Here is an 18,521-nt window from a genome sequence, read left to right on the forward strand (position 1 = left end):
TAACTCTCCCCAGGAGAGTCCCCAGTGGTGAGCAGATGGTGATGCTGGAGATGATACTGGCATATTGAGTATTATAATTAGCCATAAACACTTGCTTGCTTACTTTCATGTCTACACAGGTTCGTTCGATGCAAGGAGTTGGCACAGGAGGCGTCTGAGGCTGTGTAAGAGCGGCCGTCTGAACCTGGTGCCACAGCTTACTATGTTCAACAGGTGCGTGTGTGTGTGTGTGTGTGTGTGTGTGTGTGTGTGTGTGTTTTGTGTGGTCATTTCACTATCTATCTATCTGTTTAGTTTGTCTCCATCTGTCTGTCTTTCTGGTCATTGGTCTGTCTGTCTGTCTGTGTATTGCAATGATTTTTCAGTTATGTATTTTATTTTTTATTCTTGTGTACTTGTGTCTGTCTGTATGTATGTATGTATCAGTCAGTGAGTCAGTCAGTCAGTCACTCAGTTAGTCAGTTAGTCAGTCATTCAGTCAGTCAGTTAGTCAGTTAGTCAGTCATTCAGTGAGTTAGTCAGTTAGTCAGTCTGTCAGTCACTCACACAGTGTTAATCCTCCTCCTCCTCCTCCTCCTCCTCCTCCTCCTCCTCCTCCTCCTCCTCCTCGTCCACCTCCTCCTCCTCCTCCTCCTCCTCCTCCTCCTCCTCCTCCTCCTCCTCCTCCTCCTCCTCCTCCTCCTCCTCCTCCTCCTCCTCCTCCTCCTCCTCCTGTTCCCCACCACCCCTGCCGAGAGGTGAGTGTATGTACGTGTGTGTGTGTGTGTGTGTGTGTGTGTGTAGTAATAATAGTAATGTTATGTACATATATAAATACTGTTAATATTATTGATAAAAAATATTGATGATGATGATGATGATGATTCAGTGGTGATTATGAAAATGTGCATTACAATATAGGGTAGATATTATTGTTATTACCTGTGTGTGTGTGTGTGTGTGTGTGTGTGTGTGTGTGTTTGTGTGTGTGTGTGTGTGTGTGTGTGTGTATGTATGTGTGTGTGTGAGGAATAATTGAATAATTGAATAATTGATGCTCTCTCCTTTGCTATTCATTATATACATGGACAGATGCCTGAAGGAAGTGTGTGTAAGGGAGGATAAAGAGATCATGCTGGCCTATGCAGACGATGTCGCTGTCGTGACAGGAAGCCAACAAGATCTTCAAGAGGCCATGACAAGATGGAATGATGTTTTAAATAGGGAAGGAATGAGAATGAACAAACAAAAAACTTATTTACTAGTGGACAAGCAACAAGTGATGGTGTGGCTCTGAGCCACTGTAGTAGGGATGTTATGGTTTAAGTGTAGGAAGTTGCAAATGCTCACCTAACAATTGCACCTTAGTAGAAAAACACCAAACAGGAAGTTTATGCAAGTTTTTATCCTTATATAAAATGTTGTATTGCATCAAACCTCCATACATTACTGTCTCTATCCAGTATGAGACCGGTGTTCAGGAAGCACAAGCATGTGCCTGAATAACAAGAAGCCGGCATTGGTGAAGGTGACAACATTTCATCTATTTATACATACTTTTTATTATTAAAGCTTATCTTATAATTATTTCTGAAGAGATTGACTAATTTTTGTAGTATTTATGACTTAGAACTATGATAAAGCTATGAATTGATATAATTCCTGATTTGTTTTATCTTTTCATTATCCTTCCTTTGTTAATTGAGCATTTTATATTACTTAGCTTAAAAATGCAAGAACGGTTCAGAAGTATCCAACCTTGGGCTAAGGGCCAAAATTATGGTATCATTCAAAATGTCCTTCAAAGATAGCCCTCTGTAATCCAACACACTTAGCCCATTAATCCTTCCATTTCTCATCAATTTGTTCAACATTCATATTTTTTCCCTTATAGGGTTGAACAATTTTCATGGGTTCAGAGCAAAAGGCTTCCTCATTCCTCCCCAAGGTATTCTCGGATGGTAAGCAGGTTTGACTCTGGAGCAAACCTGACCAAGGGCTACTGCCCAAGGCTACAGAGGTTCCTCTCCCTGAGGCTGAATGCACCATGTGAGATGGTTCTGTTATGTGGATGAATGTCATGGTGGATAGCAGTGCCACCACATTCCTACAATCATCCATCACTCCACTGCTCAAACGCTTCTGCAACCAATGATAGGTATGCTGCCACATTCTGCATGGTCTCCTTGGCTCTCAGATAAGGATACTGTCAACAGGTTTGGGATTGCCAAAAAATCATAAGGAGCTATGTCTGAAAAGTCCAGAGAGAGAGAGAGAGAGAAAGAATGAGCAAGAGAAAGAGTAGGATGAAGCAAAGGAAGAGTCAAGAGGGAGGAAGAGAGAGTAGGACAAGAAAAAACAGAACAAATAAATCCCCTACACGTCTTGTCTCCATTCACACAAGCCATGAAAAGCTTGTCCATCCCTGAGTGCTCAGAAGCAGTGTTCCACTGATGATGTGGAAACTTGAGACACCCAATCATTTAATGGGCTTTAGTAGGTTTTGTCACCAGTCTTCTGTGTGTCACTGACTACATTTTGAAATTTTTATCTGTTCTATTTAATTTTGTGTGTATGTTACACAATGTTTATGGTCAATAAACTATTTATAAAACTATTTATCTGTGTGAGTAAGATAAAAGCAGTTATTGTTATTATTATTATTATTATTATTATTATTATTATTATTATTATTATTATTACACATTTTCCTCCTTGTATTTAAATATTATTATTATTATTATTATTGTTATTATTATTATCATGAATTGTTCTTGTTTATAAATAAAATACTGTAACTGATTATTATTTTTTTTATCATTCATTTAGACTCTCTCTCTCTCTCTCTCTCTCTCTCTCTCTCTCTCTCTCTCTCTCTCTCTCTCTCTCTCTCTCTCTCTCTCTCTCTCTCTCTCTCTCTCTCTCGAATAAAATGACTGGTGAGGAACTCTAATAATTAAAGTGCTAAAAAATCCATTAAACTACGAGAAATAAGACAAATAATTAATGACACACCTAATAACACAAACAAGGAGTAATAAACAAAACTTAAGCCAGAAAACACGAAAAGATAAAACTATCATATAAAGAAATACGAAGTAAAAAAAAAATCATGAATATCAAATAAATAACTCACATATAATCAATAAACACGTAAGGAACAGTAAATAAACAATTAAGCCATTCATTGCAAGGGCCACAGTCAGAAAGTGAAAAAAAAAAAAAATGCTTAGTTAAATACCGAGGCTAAATAAAACAAGGAATTAGACAAATGACAAATAATTAATAAATACATAAGGAATAATGAATAAACAAAAATTAAGCCAGGAAGACTATTATAATTATTGCAAGGAGACGATATGTATGTATGTATTGTATGTAATTCGAGGTTAAAATGGCTCAAATCTGACCCAACAGCAGGCCATAAGTGAAGGTGTTCCTCAAGGCAGGGAGGGGGGGGGGGGAGCAATGAATAGGGGAGGGGCTATAAACTATTGGGGGGGGTATTAATTAATGACGCATCCAGTTTAGCGTGTGTGTATATTTCGCGTTGTGATAATTTAAAGGTTTTCTCGCGTTTTTATCTTTATTTATTGATTGATTTTATTTATTTATTTTATTTTTTTGGCAGGTGTTATATTTGTTGAGTGTTTTAAGTAACTGTGGCTCATTGCATCAAAACTCCATTCATTACCTTCGTGGGAAGGTTCAATTTGGCAAGGTTTTATTTCGCATTTTGGGTTTTGTAGTAAATTATGCATTTTCTCATATTTTTCTTTGCTGGTATTGTCCCTTCCACGCCATATATGACTGGAAAGTTGGGGGCGCCTTCCCCCCCCCCCCCACCCTCCACTGCTACGTTTTTTTTTCTTAATCAGTCAGTCAACCAATCAATCAATCCCTTCATGAATCATACCCATTTCCAGGTGTCACCCCCACCCATAGATCTCTCATTCTGTCATGTATGAACAAGTGCTAAGGGCAAGCTGAACAAGTACAAAGGGCAAGCCAGCTGTCTCTTTTAATATTCTTGCCTGAAATAACATTACAAATGAGGGTCTATTAATCATCCATTAAATAATCCATTTTTATTGCTTTCTCATTCTTCTTCCTCTGTGTATTGTTAAATTGGTTATATCATTGTCCCTTCCTGTGTTTTAGTGTGCCATTACCTGTCCTCTCTTCCAGCTGATATTTAGTTTGTACTAAAATAGACTGGCATAACTTTACAATTTATACACAAATAACAACATAAACCAATAATGCATTGATATTATGCATGATAGGAGTGGACATTTCCACTCTACATCATTAATGAATGCATGATGAGACGCACACTATTACAAAGCTAATGAGTTCAATAAAAAACACTCAATAACAATTTCAATAACTTTATTAAAAATAGCAATCTTTATAAATCATGAAACTAGAAAACTTTAAGAACCTGGGGCTATAACATCAAATGCACAATAATGCAAACACTTTTTACACACACACTCTTTAATGATATTTCCTAATATACAGTATAATTCCAAACAGAGAGAGAGAGAGAGAGAGAAGAGAGAGAGAGAGAGAGTGATGAACTACCTGGGGTCATAAATGTATAGTACAGGTATCAGTCAGGCAAAGCATAGTGCTTGCCTGTCTCATATGGAATGTAAAAACATGGCTTCATATCATTCCAGACCTGGGATTATGGCCAAAAGTTACCAAGCAGTGCTGAGCAAAATCCAGTAGAGTAATATTCAGTATCATTGAATTACTGACAAAGTAAAGATCATTATGTGCAATGATACTCACTACCTAGGAGCATTTCAGGTTACTACCAAGAATCTGACCATGCTGGCAGGGATGGTTAGGCTACAACACATTACATACTTCTCCATTCAAATCAGTCAGCTGATTAAATGGTGAGTTAAACCATTTTGATCATCTAAATCATATTAAGGCATTGGATGAGACCTGGACAGCTTGGGTCAACACCATACATAGGTACTCCACTACTCTGTGGGAGGCACTTGATTGTGGCAAGAGTCATCACAATACCAAACACCATCCTTGACAAAGCACAGCATGGCCCACTCATCCACAGGAACCCAGCCATCTCTAAGGAGCAAATCAATGCTGCCCAGTGTCACTCCTCATCACTTTTAGGGAATAAGAAGTAGATCCCACCCCAGCACCATCTTTACATAGAATATAATACAGAGGACAAAGAAGGAATACAAACAGGGCACATGGTATGGTATGGAACACCAACCCTCACTTTTGGAAAACCCCAGCCACTCAGTAGGAGACCAGCCAGTCACCATGGCTATCACCTGGGGATTCTTAGGAACAGGTGTTAGGTATAGAATGAGAGATAAAGAAAACTCCCAATACATTTCAAGTCTATACGCAAGTCTCCATAGATAGACAAAAAAGTGTTCATGAATTAAACACAATATTGTAAGTTTTAAATGTTATGTGGTACCTTAGATAGATGGACAGGTCACTTGAGAAGAGAAAATAAGAAATGTCTTAGGAAGAGTATTTTGTCATATGTATGAATATATATGACTGTATGACATAGATGACTGGTGAAGTAGATTTTGTCCCTTATCAGAGTGGTTGTGTAGCTGAAACAAATTAATGATTATCAAAACAGAGACACATTTGAGCTGATTGGTGAATTACAGTTTCAGAGTGGATACAGCATACACTGGGATGATAAAACTACTGCAGTCATAAAGTAGATGAAAAAATACTGTGGGGAGGAATGTAAAGCAGTAACATATGCAACAAAAGAAAGAAAGAAAGAAAGAAAGAAAGAAAGAAAGAAAGAAAGAGAGAGAGAGAGAGAGAGAGAGAGAGAGAGAGAGAGAGAGAGAGAGAGAGAGAGAGAGAGAGAGAGAGAGAGAGAGAGAGAGAGAGAGAGAGAATGATGTGACATGACATCTTTAAGTACAAATGAGTATATAGTAACCATACACTGATACTTGTCCCCTTATACAGTGATAAGTTTACCCAAACACAATGGACACGGATGGAACTTTTGGAGGCTAAAGTGCTCCAGGTGACTGGTGGACTCCATTTCATTGCGGAGGTCCAGGATTCTCTGCACAGTTGGGCTTTTGGTGTCAGTGGAAGTGGTGGCAGTGTGGCAGCAGTAACAGTTTTGGTCTTCCTATGGGCAAGTTCTGTAGGATTCATATTCTCCCCTCCTCATGAGGGACATCAGTGTGAAGGGTCAACAGAGCATCAATTCCCTCCTCAGGCAAAGAATGATGGATGCAATTTTCTGTTTCTTGTTGTTGCTCCACCTTTTCAGAGTGCTTGAGGCGCTCGTCAGCCACCTTTCCACTGGTGGTGGGTGTCTCAGACTCACTGGTTCCTGTTCCACATCAAGAGTGTTAGCAGATGCCACTTGTATTTCATCTACTTAGTACATTACATCATTACATAAATAACTGGTGTTATCTGATATTAAAGTGCTAATGAGCAACATGCCACAGAAATCTGTTTATTTCAAGAAAATTATGAAGATAATAATAATGTTTCGTTGCACTTCATAAGATGGCTCAGTTTTTACTACTCACCAACACTGCTAAAGATAGCAACTGGACTCTTAAGGACGCTGCTTATCTTCTCGAGCTGCTGAAGGTCATGATCTGCTTCCTTTTCCTGCACCAGCTTTGATATCAAATCCTGCAGGAAACAACTGTGTTAATTCACATTTTGAATAAATCTAATAGATGAAATTTCACTTACAACACCTTATGTGTCTCTGGTGACTCATGGAGGACAGATACATCACCTGAGAGTAAATGGTCAGTGAAGAAGTTGACCCTTGATCCTGGCTAATCACATTAAGTACATTAAACACTCCTGTTAACTAATAAATGAGGTGTAGATTTCTCTGGAAGGTTACATTACACTACTTCCCTGGCATTTGAAAACATTTTGCTCTACATGAACTCATATGGAAGCTTTACTGCAACATTAAATCTCAGCTAGATGCCAGATGGTGTAGCCTCCATCACAGAGCAAGGTAATGATATGAAGGCTTAGTACTTTGGTCAACACCTGAATAAGAACCGTTTGAGATGCAGCAGAGATCACTAACCTGCCAGCAATTGAATAAGAAGTGTGTGAGATGCAGCAGAGATCACTAACCTGCCAGCAATTGAATAAGAAGTGTGTGAGATGCAGCAGAAATCACTAATCTGCCATGACATGAATAAGAAGTGTGTGAGATGCAAAAGAGAGCACTAACCTGCAGAGTGGTTTTGCTTCATTTCCTCTCATTCATGATGGAGGCTGGCAAGGTCTAACTCGCGTTCTCGAGCTTGTTACTTCATCACTCCTCGCTGCAACTGGTAGATGGTGATGTAGTCACCTGAAGAAGGATAAAATTCTTCATTAAAAGACCAAGGAAATGGCATACAGTAAACAGTAAACACTTCCTCCACTTCACTTTTACAGATGATTCAAATGAGCAAAAAACATGCACACACCGATGGACTCTGTCTTCTCATGCACTACAGCATGCTCAAGCTGCTACTTCCTGTCACTTAGCTCAGCCACCTCCTTCATGCTGCAAGTTAACCTGCTCTCCAGGACCCTGTGAGCCTCCTGCAGTTGTTGCAGCTTCTGTTAAAGCTCAGTTCCTCCCAATCCTGTTGTTTCTCCTGATAAAACAATAAGTTTGTTTCTCTCAACTTTTCTTAATACAGCCTCAATAAACAAATCCAATAACAATGCTTTTATTTTGTTATTAATTCAAAAAATTGAGCAACAGTGAGGAAAAATTATTTGCTTTATTATTAGAGAATATAAACTTTCTTACCTTTTGGTTCAGTTATGACATCTTCAGACAACTTTTCATGAGCAAGAGATTCTCCCAGCAGTTTGTTATACTTATCCCTCTCACAGTCTAGCTGAACCTGAAGACTGCTGCACTCACTCTCCAACCTGCTAACCTCAGATGTCAGTGTAGCCACTTGACCCAGCAATTTCCCCTTGGTATCTGTACCTGGAGGTGAAAAATTGATGCAACAGAGGGCCAGACAAGAATGACCAATGGTAGTAATTAGACGTAATGTAAGAAGTGGGTATAAGACTAAGGGAAATAGAAGGGCAATGGAGAGAGGGTTAGATGCACCAGAAATGTCTGTGGAGCCAGGAAAAATTTTAACTTGTAACAGAGATAACTAAGAGCAACTGTGAATGAATGTGATGTAGCCTCATCCCATGACTGGGAAAATGCAAAAGCAGCACCTCAGACACCAGGACCATGATGACTGGCAGCTCCCAAAATTAGCTGCTGGCTTTTGTACTCCTAGTCACCACAGGAGGCTCATCCACAGCTAATCCTATCAGCTGATCATCTTGGGTGAAGTAATTGTTTATCAGTCTGGCTGTTGAGTCCTGATGCAGAGATGTGTGTGTGTGTGTGTGTGTGTGTGTGTGTGTGTGTGTGTGTGTGTGTGTGTGTGTGTGTGTGTGTGTGTGTGTGTGTGTGTGTGTGTGCACTTTGGAAAGCCTCCCTCCAAGGAGAATGTCAGTTTGATATACAAATATATATTCATGTGGATGGTAGCTCACATTTAGCTTCTGAGTTCTCACATGAAGACATGCCATCCTTGTCTTTTTCCTCTGAGGGAGTGACTTTATACTCTGTGATAAGTGCATGCAGCTCACTATTCTGTCTTGTGACGTTTTTGATTTCTATCTGTGAAAGACACAAGAAGGCAGTAAGTTAACTTGTTTAACATGCCACATCATTTTATATATATTATGCCAAGTTTAAACAGGAAAGCCTCACCAGAAGCATCAACTAAAGACCAAAGTGATTAACAAATCTTTCACTTTACCACCCTTAATGACAAAAGCTGCTGATGTAGCATCCCATCCATATCCTGCATTTTTACACCTTCATGATTCCATTAGATTACATTAGATTACATTAGAACAGTATGTGACCAATGACGTCTCCATTCTACATTGCCATGACAAGAATACAGGGCTTTACTGAACATAAACCAAGGACGCCTCCATTCTACATTGCCATGACAAGAATACGGGGCTTTACTGAACATAAACCAAGGACGCCTCCATTCTACATTGCCATGACAAGAATACAGGGCTTTACTGAACATAAACCAATGACGCCTCCATTCTACATTGCCATGACAAGAATACAGGGCTTTACTGAACATAAACCAAGGATTCCCTCCTCCTCTCTCTAAGGGTTATGGTTCTCTCAACAGTTACAGCGTGGTGTGAGAGATGCAGTGCTGTCAAGGCTTTACTATTTACAGGAAGCAACACACCAATAAATAAATGTTACTTTGGAAATGAAACTGAATAATCAAAGGCTTTATATCTCATGAACTTCCCTTCTTTAATAAACTGTCTTCAAGCTGACAGACTCCAGTAGTATTGCATCTTAGGAATATTCTACAGCTGATTTCATAATAACTGCTCTCTAAAACTGACTACATGCCTCCTTCCCTGCCTCCTACAGACTCTACTCAACAATTGTTGTTATTCTGTTCATGCTGGTGTGACAGTTAACCAGTATATTAATTCCTTAGTTATGTACACTCTAGAATGGTGGTTCATTTTATCTACCAGTGATTTGAATTCCCAGCTTCTAAGTATTACATTATTATTTGTTGATTGGTACCATTTGTATGCAATCAGAGAAAGATTTCAATATAAAAACATATCCATGTTACTGTTACCTTTCAGAATGTAAACCAAAATGAAAGCTATGTAAATTCTTACTTTAGATTATGTTGTCATTTCATTGAATGATGTAATTTCTTGGTTCTTGTGCTTCTTCAAATGCAGTCCCTTGTCTGGTTTCTCTGTCAATTCTAATTTCTTATTGCTCTGTGGAAAAACAAAGTGCAAATGTTTAGGATGAACTGATTCAATAATATTGCTTTCACAATTTCAATATTGTTCACAATTTCTGCAGGAAGTTTACTCCATATATTTACTATACGATTAAAGAAAAAATGTTTGGCCTTGTGGGATTTAAAACGTTTGGGTATAATCTTGAATCCATTATTTCTTGTTAGGTAGAATGAATGAGGAGGAGGAGGAGGAGGAGGAGGAGGAGGAGGAAGGAGGAGGAGGAGGAGGAGGGAGAAACAAAGATAGGAGGGAAGGAAGAAAGGAAGAAAAGGGAATAAGAGAGAGAGAGAGAGAGAGAGAGAGAGAGAGAGAGAGAGAGAGAGAGAGAGAGAGAGAGAGAGAGAGAGAGAGAGAGAGAGAGAGAGAGAGAGAGAGAGAGAGAGAGAGAGAGAGAGAGAGAGAGAGAGAGAGAGAGAGAGAGAGAGAGGAGTTGGTAAGGAAAATTATTACAATGGTCTAAGGTGAAGAACAGGGACTGGAATGAGAAGTGGAAGAAGCATATAGAATTGGAAAATATAGTGAAGGAGGTAAAAGACCATTAAAAGTGAGAATGAGATCCCAAGTTACAGTAAAGGAGATCCTAGTGAGAACTGGGAAGCTGGCTGAAAATTCAGAATACAAGAATATTTGGGTAAAAAAGAGATATGAACTTGGAAGAAAGGGAAAAAGAGAAGGATCTGAGGAATGAAGCCAAGCAAAAAAAACGAGAGAAGTACAGAGACCGAGAAGCAGAAATTTTATTGGAGGGTACTAGATATGAAACTAAGGAAATGGTATATTCAGGAAAGGGAACAAGAAATGAAAGAACCACAACAGCAGACAGACAAATTGCATGTGGTGGGAGAAGTAGTATATTAAGAGTAATATATACAAAACAAACTTCATGTAAACAAATAAAATTTTCAGAAAACTTGTCACACAAAACCTTATTAACAACTCACCTTCTCCTTCTGCGGCATTTCCTTCCTTCTTATCTTTCTCCTTTCCTTCTCCATCTTCCTCCTCCTCCTCCTCCTCCTCTCCTTCCTCTTTCTTTCCACCTTCCTCCTCCTCTTGTGACTCTTAACTCTCTTCCTCCTCGTCCTCCTCTTCCCCTGTGCTTCCCTCCTCTGAAAGAAAAGACTTGTTTAAAAAGCAAGCAAATATAGTAGTAATAGTAAAAAAAAGTCAATGAAATGAAAGTTTATACACATATGAAATTAGTGAAAATTTGACACCAAACATTCTCTATCTGTAACATTACATCAGAATGACGAGAACACAAGATATGAAAAGTGAAAGGGAATGATGTATATAACAAAGAAAAACATTGTATAATGACATATGACAGGAAAATAATCTTGTATACTTGTCCCTTAAATACTTGCTTCCTTGTATATTAACTCCCAAAATGCTCATTCCTTGTACTCTCATTTTCAAAACACCTCTTCCTTATATATTGTCACTCAAACACTCCTTTCTTGTACACTTATTCCTAAATCACTCCTGTCTTCCTGTATTCTCATTCTCCAAACACTCGTGCCTCTGCACACCCAGTTCCTCAAAACATTTCTTCATTGTTTACTCATCCCGGAAACACAGCAACTTTCTTGTATACTCAGCTCTCAAAAGATGCATTTTTAAACATCCATAACTCCTTTTATTTTCATTCCCCAAACACTCCTGGCTGTGCACACTCCAGCACGTTAACACAATAACCAAGCAATACACACGACTACTGGCACCATCCAGATCTGGCCCCAGCACCCCTGCCTCCTTGCGTGCCAGCTCCAGCAATGCACGGCCACAGCGGCAGTACGCGTCACCACACTCGGGCGCCTGCTCCCCACACAGCTCCACCAGGGACTCTGTTGCCTCCTGGAGTGGTAAGGAGTGTCAGTTAAACCTGGTGTTTACTTTCACTATGATATGAAACAATTAACAACACAGAAAACAACACAACTAGGTAACATGCAACACATACCACACCTAAGCAACAGACACACCTTGAAGGCAGCGACAGCAGATTTGAAGTCCCCCACCAGGAGGTGTCGCTTGCCCGTAGAGAAACGGTCGAACGCTGCTGCACTTGCCGCACGTCCAAGGGGAGCAAGCAAACAGGCCATCATCAAACAAGTCTCGACTTTAACCATTCGTAATTTACACCATCATATATTGTGGAGTAACTTCATGTTTAGTATATCTTAACATGGAACATTATTAAGAATGTGTACATGCTTGTATTATTTGATAAATTATGTGGTCAGCTACACTTTCCACTCACACTCTCATCCATCACCAAAATTAAACTAACCCCCTATTACTTTCCTCCCACCCTCAGAATTATTAAACTAACCTCCAGTCACATTCTTCTGACACCCTCATCCCTCACTAAAAATTAATACCAACTGGCAAAATTACCAAACTAACCTCTAAATATCATCCTCCCACCATCTAGTCTCTCACTAAAATTAATCTCACCAAGCACGATTATCAAGCTAATATCCAATCACTTTCCTCTGACCCTCAAAATCCTTTCCAGCTGGTAGAATTATTAACCTATACTCCAGTCACTTCCACCCTCTCATCCCTCATTAAAATTAATCCCAGCCTTCAAAATTATTGAACTAACCTCCAGTCAAAGAAATATCACTGGTTTTGTGGGGGATATTGTCACTGCACTAAGGGATGCACACAATTTCTCGTAAGTTTTCACATTTTGCGTTCAACTGTACCGGTCTAAGTGGAGGAGTGAAAAAGTGACACCTAATGAATAGTTGCCACAAAACTTATTCTCATTACTTTTTGTTCCTTGTCATTTTTCTTTCAGGCTTTTTTCATCATCACAGCAGCTTGAAATTTTGAAAATACATGCTATTTGAGGAGGTAGCTGTACATGTGAAAAAAAAGAAGGGAAACAAACATCCATACTTGTGACTGATATGAAAAATAAACTATACATATAAATGTATATTTCACTTTTCTTTCTAGCAATTAAAAAATGTACATACGACAGTATTTCTTTCTTTTCCTCAATAAATACGACAACAGTATTTTTCCTTCCCTTCAGTACACCCAGCCTTTCCCTTAGTACATATCACAGTACTTTTCCTTTTTGCTCAGTGCATATGAGAATAATTTTCCTTTTCCTCCATGCATATGACACTACTTGCCCTTTTCCTTTTCTTTCCCTAAATAGAGAAGACAAGACAGAAATTTTCTTTCCCTCAATACACAACACTATTTTTTCTCCCACTCTCTCTCTTGTACAGAGTCAGTTTCAATGTACTGGAAGGTTATGCCTACGGGAAACTGAAGGACAACTCAAGCAACGAGTGGACGGGCACGGTAGGAGCTCTGCAGTCAGGGGAAGCTGACCTCACTGTCTCTGAATTGTCCATCACTGAGGAGAGGTTGAAAGTTGTTACCTACACCCAGCCTATCTATATCATCAGGTGAGAGATACAGGTGATGATCAAATAATATTTTAAAGATGTTGAACAAAGTGCTCCCTTAACAGATTAATTGGATCAGCAAAATGTTCAGAATATGAAATGTCAAATAATTAGATTGATCTATCTATATGCCAGGCTGGCAGTCCTATACAGGGTGGCCCAGACACTACACTATACACTCACATACAACATTGACACTGTTAATCCACGGGTAATCTACTGGGTTGGCTACAGTGTGTCCCTCATTGTGTACACATCATACTCTGCCACACTGGTCTCACATCTTGCTGTGGAGCAGCCTGCATCTCTGCCATTCAGCAACCTGCGGGACCTGTCTAGGCAGTCAGGCTGGGATGCTGGATGCAACAACAATGACCTCTTCCAAGTGACAGCCTCGGTGGGTCCTTGGCTTCTTGCTGTGTGAACTGATATACCATCCAGTAGTAGCAGTAGTAGTAGTAGCAGTAGCAGTAGTAGTAGCAGTAGTAGTAGTAGTAGTAGTAGTAGCAGTAGTAGTAGTTTTAATTTCTCAAACAACAGTCCCATTGCTTTAATTTCCTGCCTATCTAAAGTTTTTAATCTACCCTTAATAGGAATATTCTTAAACATCTATTACTTCACAGCCTACTTGTATCTGATCGCCAGTATTAGGGTCCATCAAGGCTGCTCCACTGGTCATCTGGCTTTCCTTACTGAGTCTTGGTCATCATACTCTTTTAGAGATTTTGGTGAAACTTTTGCTGTTGCCTTGGATATATGAAAAGCTTCTGATAGTCTGGCACAAAGCTTGCATTTCCAAACTACCCTCCTACAGCTTCTTTCCTTCTCTGTGTAACTTCATCTCAAGTTTCCTTTCTGACCATTCTATTGCTGCTGTGGTAGACGGTCACTGTTCTTCTCCTAAATCTGTTAACAGTGGTGTTCCTCAGGATTCTATCGTCATTCACTCTCTTCCTATATTCATCAATGATCTTCTAAACCAAACTTGTTGTCCTATCCAATCCTACACTGATTATACTAACCAGCATTTTTCCAGGTCTTTTCATGGACATCCAACCTTTCGGGAGGCAAACAGTTCACACAGGGAAGCCACAGAATACCTCACTTGTAATCTCTCTCTAAAATTTCTGACTGGGGCAGAGCAAACCTGGTATTGTTCAATGCCTCAAAAACTCAATTCCTCCATCTATCAACTCAACACAACCTTCCAGACAACAAGTATCCCCTCTTCTACACTGAACCTCCTCAGTCTGGAAACTGGAAATTTCATATCTCATCTCTAGCTAAAACAGCTTCTATGAAGTTAGGTATTCTGAGATGTCTGCCAGTTTTTCTCACCCCCCCCTCAGCTGCTGACTCTGTACAAGGGCCTTATCCATCCATGTATGACAAATCCATGTATGAAGAGTTTTAAAGAAAGGACTTACTTATTACTGGTTACACTTGCAATAACACAATATCACGTCCAACACCTCACGGTCACTTGATGCAAGTCACTCATTACCCGACCAACTCATCTCAGCTTCAAGACAACTCAATCTGGAAATAACAGATAAAGGAAATAGGTTGGGCTTTTAATCTTCAAGGGACACATTAAAAATTCTATGTCAAACCAATAGTAGTGAAGAATTCAGTCCCAGATTAATAGAGAAATGCAAGAGTCAACAGTGAAATGTAAACAGCAGGTAATTGGTGTCATTGTGCCTGCCATTCAGTGGAAGGAGAGGTAAATAAGTTGTCAATGTCCCTCCTACATAAAAAATACATAGAGTACATTTATGCACACTACTGCCTATTAATTTATTCTCCCTCAGCAACACTGGATTATATTTAACACCTGCTCACTAACTACTGTCTGTGAAGTAAATCACTGAAACTAGAAACATCACTTATCATCTCTCTCTCTCTCTCTCTCTCTCTCTCTCTCTCTCTCTCTCTCTCTCTCTCTCTCTCTCTCTCTCTCTCTCTCTCTCTCTCTCTCTCTCTCTCTCTCTCTCTCTCTCTCTCTCTCTCTCTCTCTCTCTCTCTCTCTCTCTCTCTCTCTCTCTCTCTCTCTCTCTCTCTCTCAGAAGTACTTATAGAACACTGTAAATACTAGTAACACCTTGAATTGTTTTGCTTTGATCAATTGTTACGTGATACTGGCTCCACTATTTCAGCTTTTACTGTGTTTTCACTCTTGACACTGTGGGAGCAAAGATTGTCTTCCTTACGATATAGTACACAGTCAATGCCACACACAGCAACACTGTTCTTCTGTTCCTCCAAGCTTTGAGTTTCCTCACTACAGTATCCTTTAGAATAAGCCCCACAAGGATCTTCCTCACCTCTGTCAGCTTGCAGTCTCTCAAAAAAAAGGGCCTCAGTCAAGATTCTCCTCCAGGCCAGGCCACATGCTGCTTCTGTCTCCAAGAACACACCTACTCATTTCACTGATATAAGCAACCTTTTCAAAGTCCCTCAGAGCCTCTTCCATTTCTAACAATAAGCAATATTTAATTGGTTCCTAAACACACACACACACACACACACACACACACACACACACACACACACACACACACACACACACACACACACACAAACACACACCTGCAAGAATTTGTCTTACCCTTAGCCAGTACTCATCTTATACATATAAACAGCAGATAGCACACCTAGAGTGGTCACCACTTCCTGTGAGTGGCAGTGCACAGCTGTTTTCAGTATGAGTGGAAGGTCCACTGTCACATAGTCTTGTGACAGGCTGGGCTGGACACTTGGTGAGCAGTTCTGGAACCTTCAGGGAGGTTTACTGCCAACCTGCACACTGAAAGGAAATGCAGTTTGAGTAAATGTACATATTATTATATAGAGACAAAAACAGTAGTGAGTTATCTAAGGAACTTATGACAGAGATACAGAAGAATTACAAAGATATTACATGGTCCAAGCCTTCAATTCAAAGTAAGTGCTTCAGATCTACACAAACAATTGAGACAGCTTCTAAAATCTACATAAACAATTCATGCAGCTTCTAATTCCATCAGTGAGCGTCATCAACCATTGGTCCCAGGTTAGCTCACAGTCATCCCCAAGTGACGCACACACCTGGCTCACTCAACCCCACATGCTTCATCGCTCTGTCTATCTCACTTGTCCACACCTGGCTCACTCAACCCCACAATTTCCACATTTTTTCCACACCTTCTCCACACTATTTCCACACTTTTCTACACAATTTCCACACATGGCTCACTCAATCCCACAATTTCCACACTTTTCCACACCTGGCTCACTCCATCCCAGAATTTCCACACTTGGCTCACTCAGTCCCATGTGCTTGATCACTCTGTCTATCTCACTTGTCCACTTAGTTACATAACATTGTAAGCCCTCTCCATTTCTGACAATCCTACTTCCATCACTCTCAACAAGGCTTCACTCAACCCCTCAAAAGCCCAACAACTAGTTTCCAAGCCATTCTTTATTACCATCCTAACACACTTGTTCCCCCAACTGCTACTCCTAATATTCCACACAAACACCTTACTAGTCTCTCATCATCCATTTGCTCTAATCTAGACCCTGCCGAGGTACCCTGCACGAACACCCTCCAAAGCCACCAGCTCCGCCATCATGCCTTCCTTCGCCATCCATCCGACTCTTGCTCCTGCCCTCCACCTCCTGTTGCTGCCACGTCTGGAGTGCGTCAGCCAGCGTCGTGTAGCAGGTGGAATGGCGTCACTGCTGGGCCGTGGTGTCTGGGTGGGGCACAGCGGGAGGCAGGGGATGGGGTAGTCTGGAATGATTTGTTGGTGTTATGGTTGTAGTTGTTTTGTAGAAAGTATAGTTTAATTAGTTTCTTAGTAAATATAATAAAAATATAATAAAAAAATATATAATAAAAATAAAAAGAAGACAACGTAGCAGATCAAAGAAAAGGTGGAAAGATCACATTGGAGAGGACATGAGTGAGAGAGGATTGAGTGGAGAGAAGGTTGGGGACAGAGCCTTGGGGAGAAGACTAGTAAGGAAAAGTGACCCCATATGAATATGGGAGCAGCTGCAGAAGAAGAAAAAGAAGTAAATCTAATAAAATGAAATAGGATAAAAATTAAATACATTGTTAAGAATAGCATATCTCTCTCTCTCTCTCTCTCTCTCTCTCTCTCTCTCTCTCTCTCTCTCTCTCTCTCTCTCTCTCTCTCTCTCTCACCATGACTATTTTCCAGCCAGCCAGCTAGCCATTCAACCAACCAGCCAATCAATCAGTCACTCAGTTAGTCAGTCAGTCAGTCAGTCAGTCAGTCAGTCAGTTAGTCAGTCAGCCATTCAACCAGCCAGCTAGCCATTGAACCAACTAGCCAATCAATCAGTCACTCAGCTAGTCAGTCAGTCAGTCAGTCAGTCAGTCAGTCAGTCAGTCAGTCAGCCATTCAACCAGCCAGCTAGCCATTGAACCAACCAGCCAATCAATCAGTCACTCAGCTAGTCAGTCAGTCAGTCAGTCAGTCAGTCAGTCAGTCAGTCAGTCAGTCAGTCAGTCAGCCATTCAACCAGCCAGCTAGCCTTTCAACCAACCAGCCAATCAATCAGTCACTCAGCTAGTCAGTCAGTCAGTCAGTCAGTCAGTCAGTTAGTCACTCAACCAGCCAGTGAGCCGGCCAGCCAGTCAGTTAGTTCTGTGGGCCTGTGTATGGTTCTGGTGGGCCTCTGTTTGGCTTGTGTTATATTCAGCTAGGCCTCTGTTTGGTCTGTGTTTGGTCTCTGGGCCATAGATGCAGCAAGACCGGTTGAAAATTCCAAGCACTGACGCACTGCACAGACTACCACCTCATGCCTGCTTGCTGTGAAAGAGTCTGCTGGGACAAATGACCTACACAGTAACTTGTATCAGTCCCACAGTTGTGTTCCTGGAAGCTCAGTGTTATGGATGCAGTGTGACATGCTGACTTAGGCAAGGCCGTCTGTTGTGGCTGCACCTTGCTGTGGCTAAGAAAAGGCTGTGTTTGTTTGAAGTGCTGTACTGGTCATGCTGAGAAATGTACAGGCCACCATTAGTAGTAGAAATGTTGCACTAGAAAGAAATTAGCTGGGAAATGTAATGCATAATTATTGGCAGGGAAAAGATGGTGACAGGGATGCTGGGACGTGCTTCACTGTACACCGTGGTGGCCGCCCCTTGGTGCTTGGCGGTACCTTATAGGGCATCAAGGGGCA

General features: G+C 40.5%; 1 protein-coding gene across 5 annotated transcripts in view; it reads right to left on the reverse strand.

The window, feature by feature from the left end:
* Positions 1 to 4,354: 4,354 nt before the first annotated feature.
* The window catches only part of LOC135106069 (E3 ubiquitin-protein ligase BRE1A-like), a 19,659-nt gene continuing 5,492 nt past the window's right edge, over positions 4,355 to 18,521 (reverse strand). Inside the window, exons 2-12 of one of the 5 annotated variants that reach the window (XM_064014910.1) lie at positions 15,977 to 17,100; positions 14,747 to 14,858; positions 13,601 to 13,744; positions 11,871 to 11,947; positions 11,598 to 11,742; positions 10,827 to 10,994; positions 8,566 to 8,692; positions 7,808 to 7,993; positions 7,235 to 7,649; positions 6,558 to 6,666; positions 4,355 to 6,352 (exon numbers count right to left, since the gene is read on the reverse strand). In XM_064014910.1, the coding sequence (XP_063870980.1) occupies positions 7,615 to 7,649; positions 7,808 to 7,993; positions 8,566 to 8,692; positions 10,827 to 10,994; positions 11,598 to 11,742; positions 11,871 to 11,947; positions 13,601 to 13,633 (771 nt within the window). In that variant the 5' untranslated portion in view covers positions 13,634 to 13,744; positions 14,747 to 14,858; positions 15,977 to 17,100 and the 3' untranslated portion in view covers positions 4,355 to 6,352; positions 6,558 to 6,666; positions 7,235 to 7,614. Of the gene's footprint in view, positions 6,353 to 6,557; positions 6,667 to 7,234; positions 7,650 to 7,807; positions 7,994 to 8,565; positions 8,693 to 9,750; positions 9,859 to 10,826; positions 10,995 to 11,597; positions 11,743 to 11,848; positions 11,953 to 13,600; positions 14,859 to 15,976; positions 17,101 to 18,521 lie in introns of all 5 variants that reach the window. The other 4 variants (XR_010271117.1, XM_064014912.1, XM_064014911.1 and 1 more) reach the window with 4 other exon arrangements.

Source organism: Scylla paramamosain, chromosome 12, assembly GCF_035594125.1.
Source record: "Scylla paramamosain isolate STU-SP2022 chromosome 12, ASM3559412v1, whole genome shotgun sequence".
Lineage (NCBI taxonomy): Eukaryota > Metazoa > Arthropoda > Malacostraca > Decapoda > Portunidae > Scylla > Scylla paramamosain.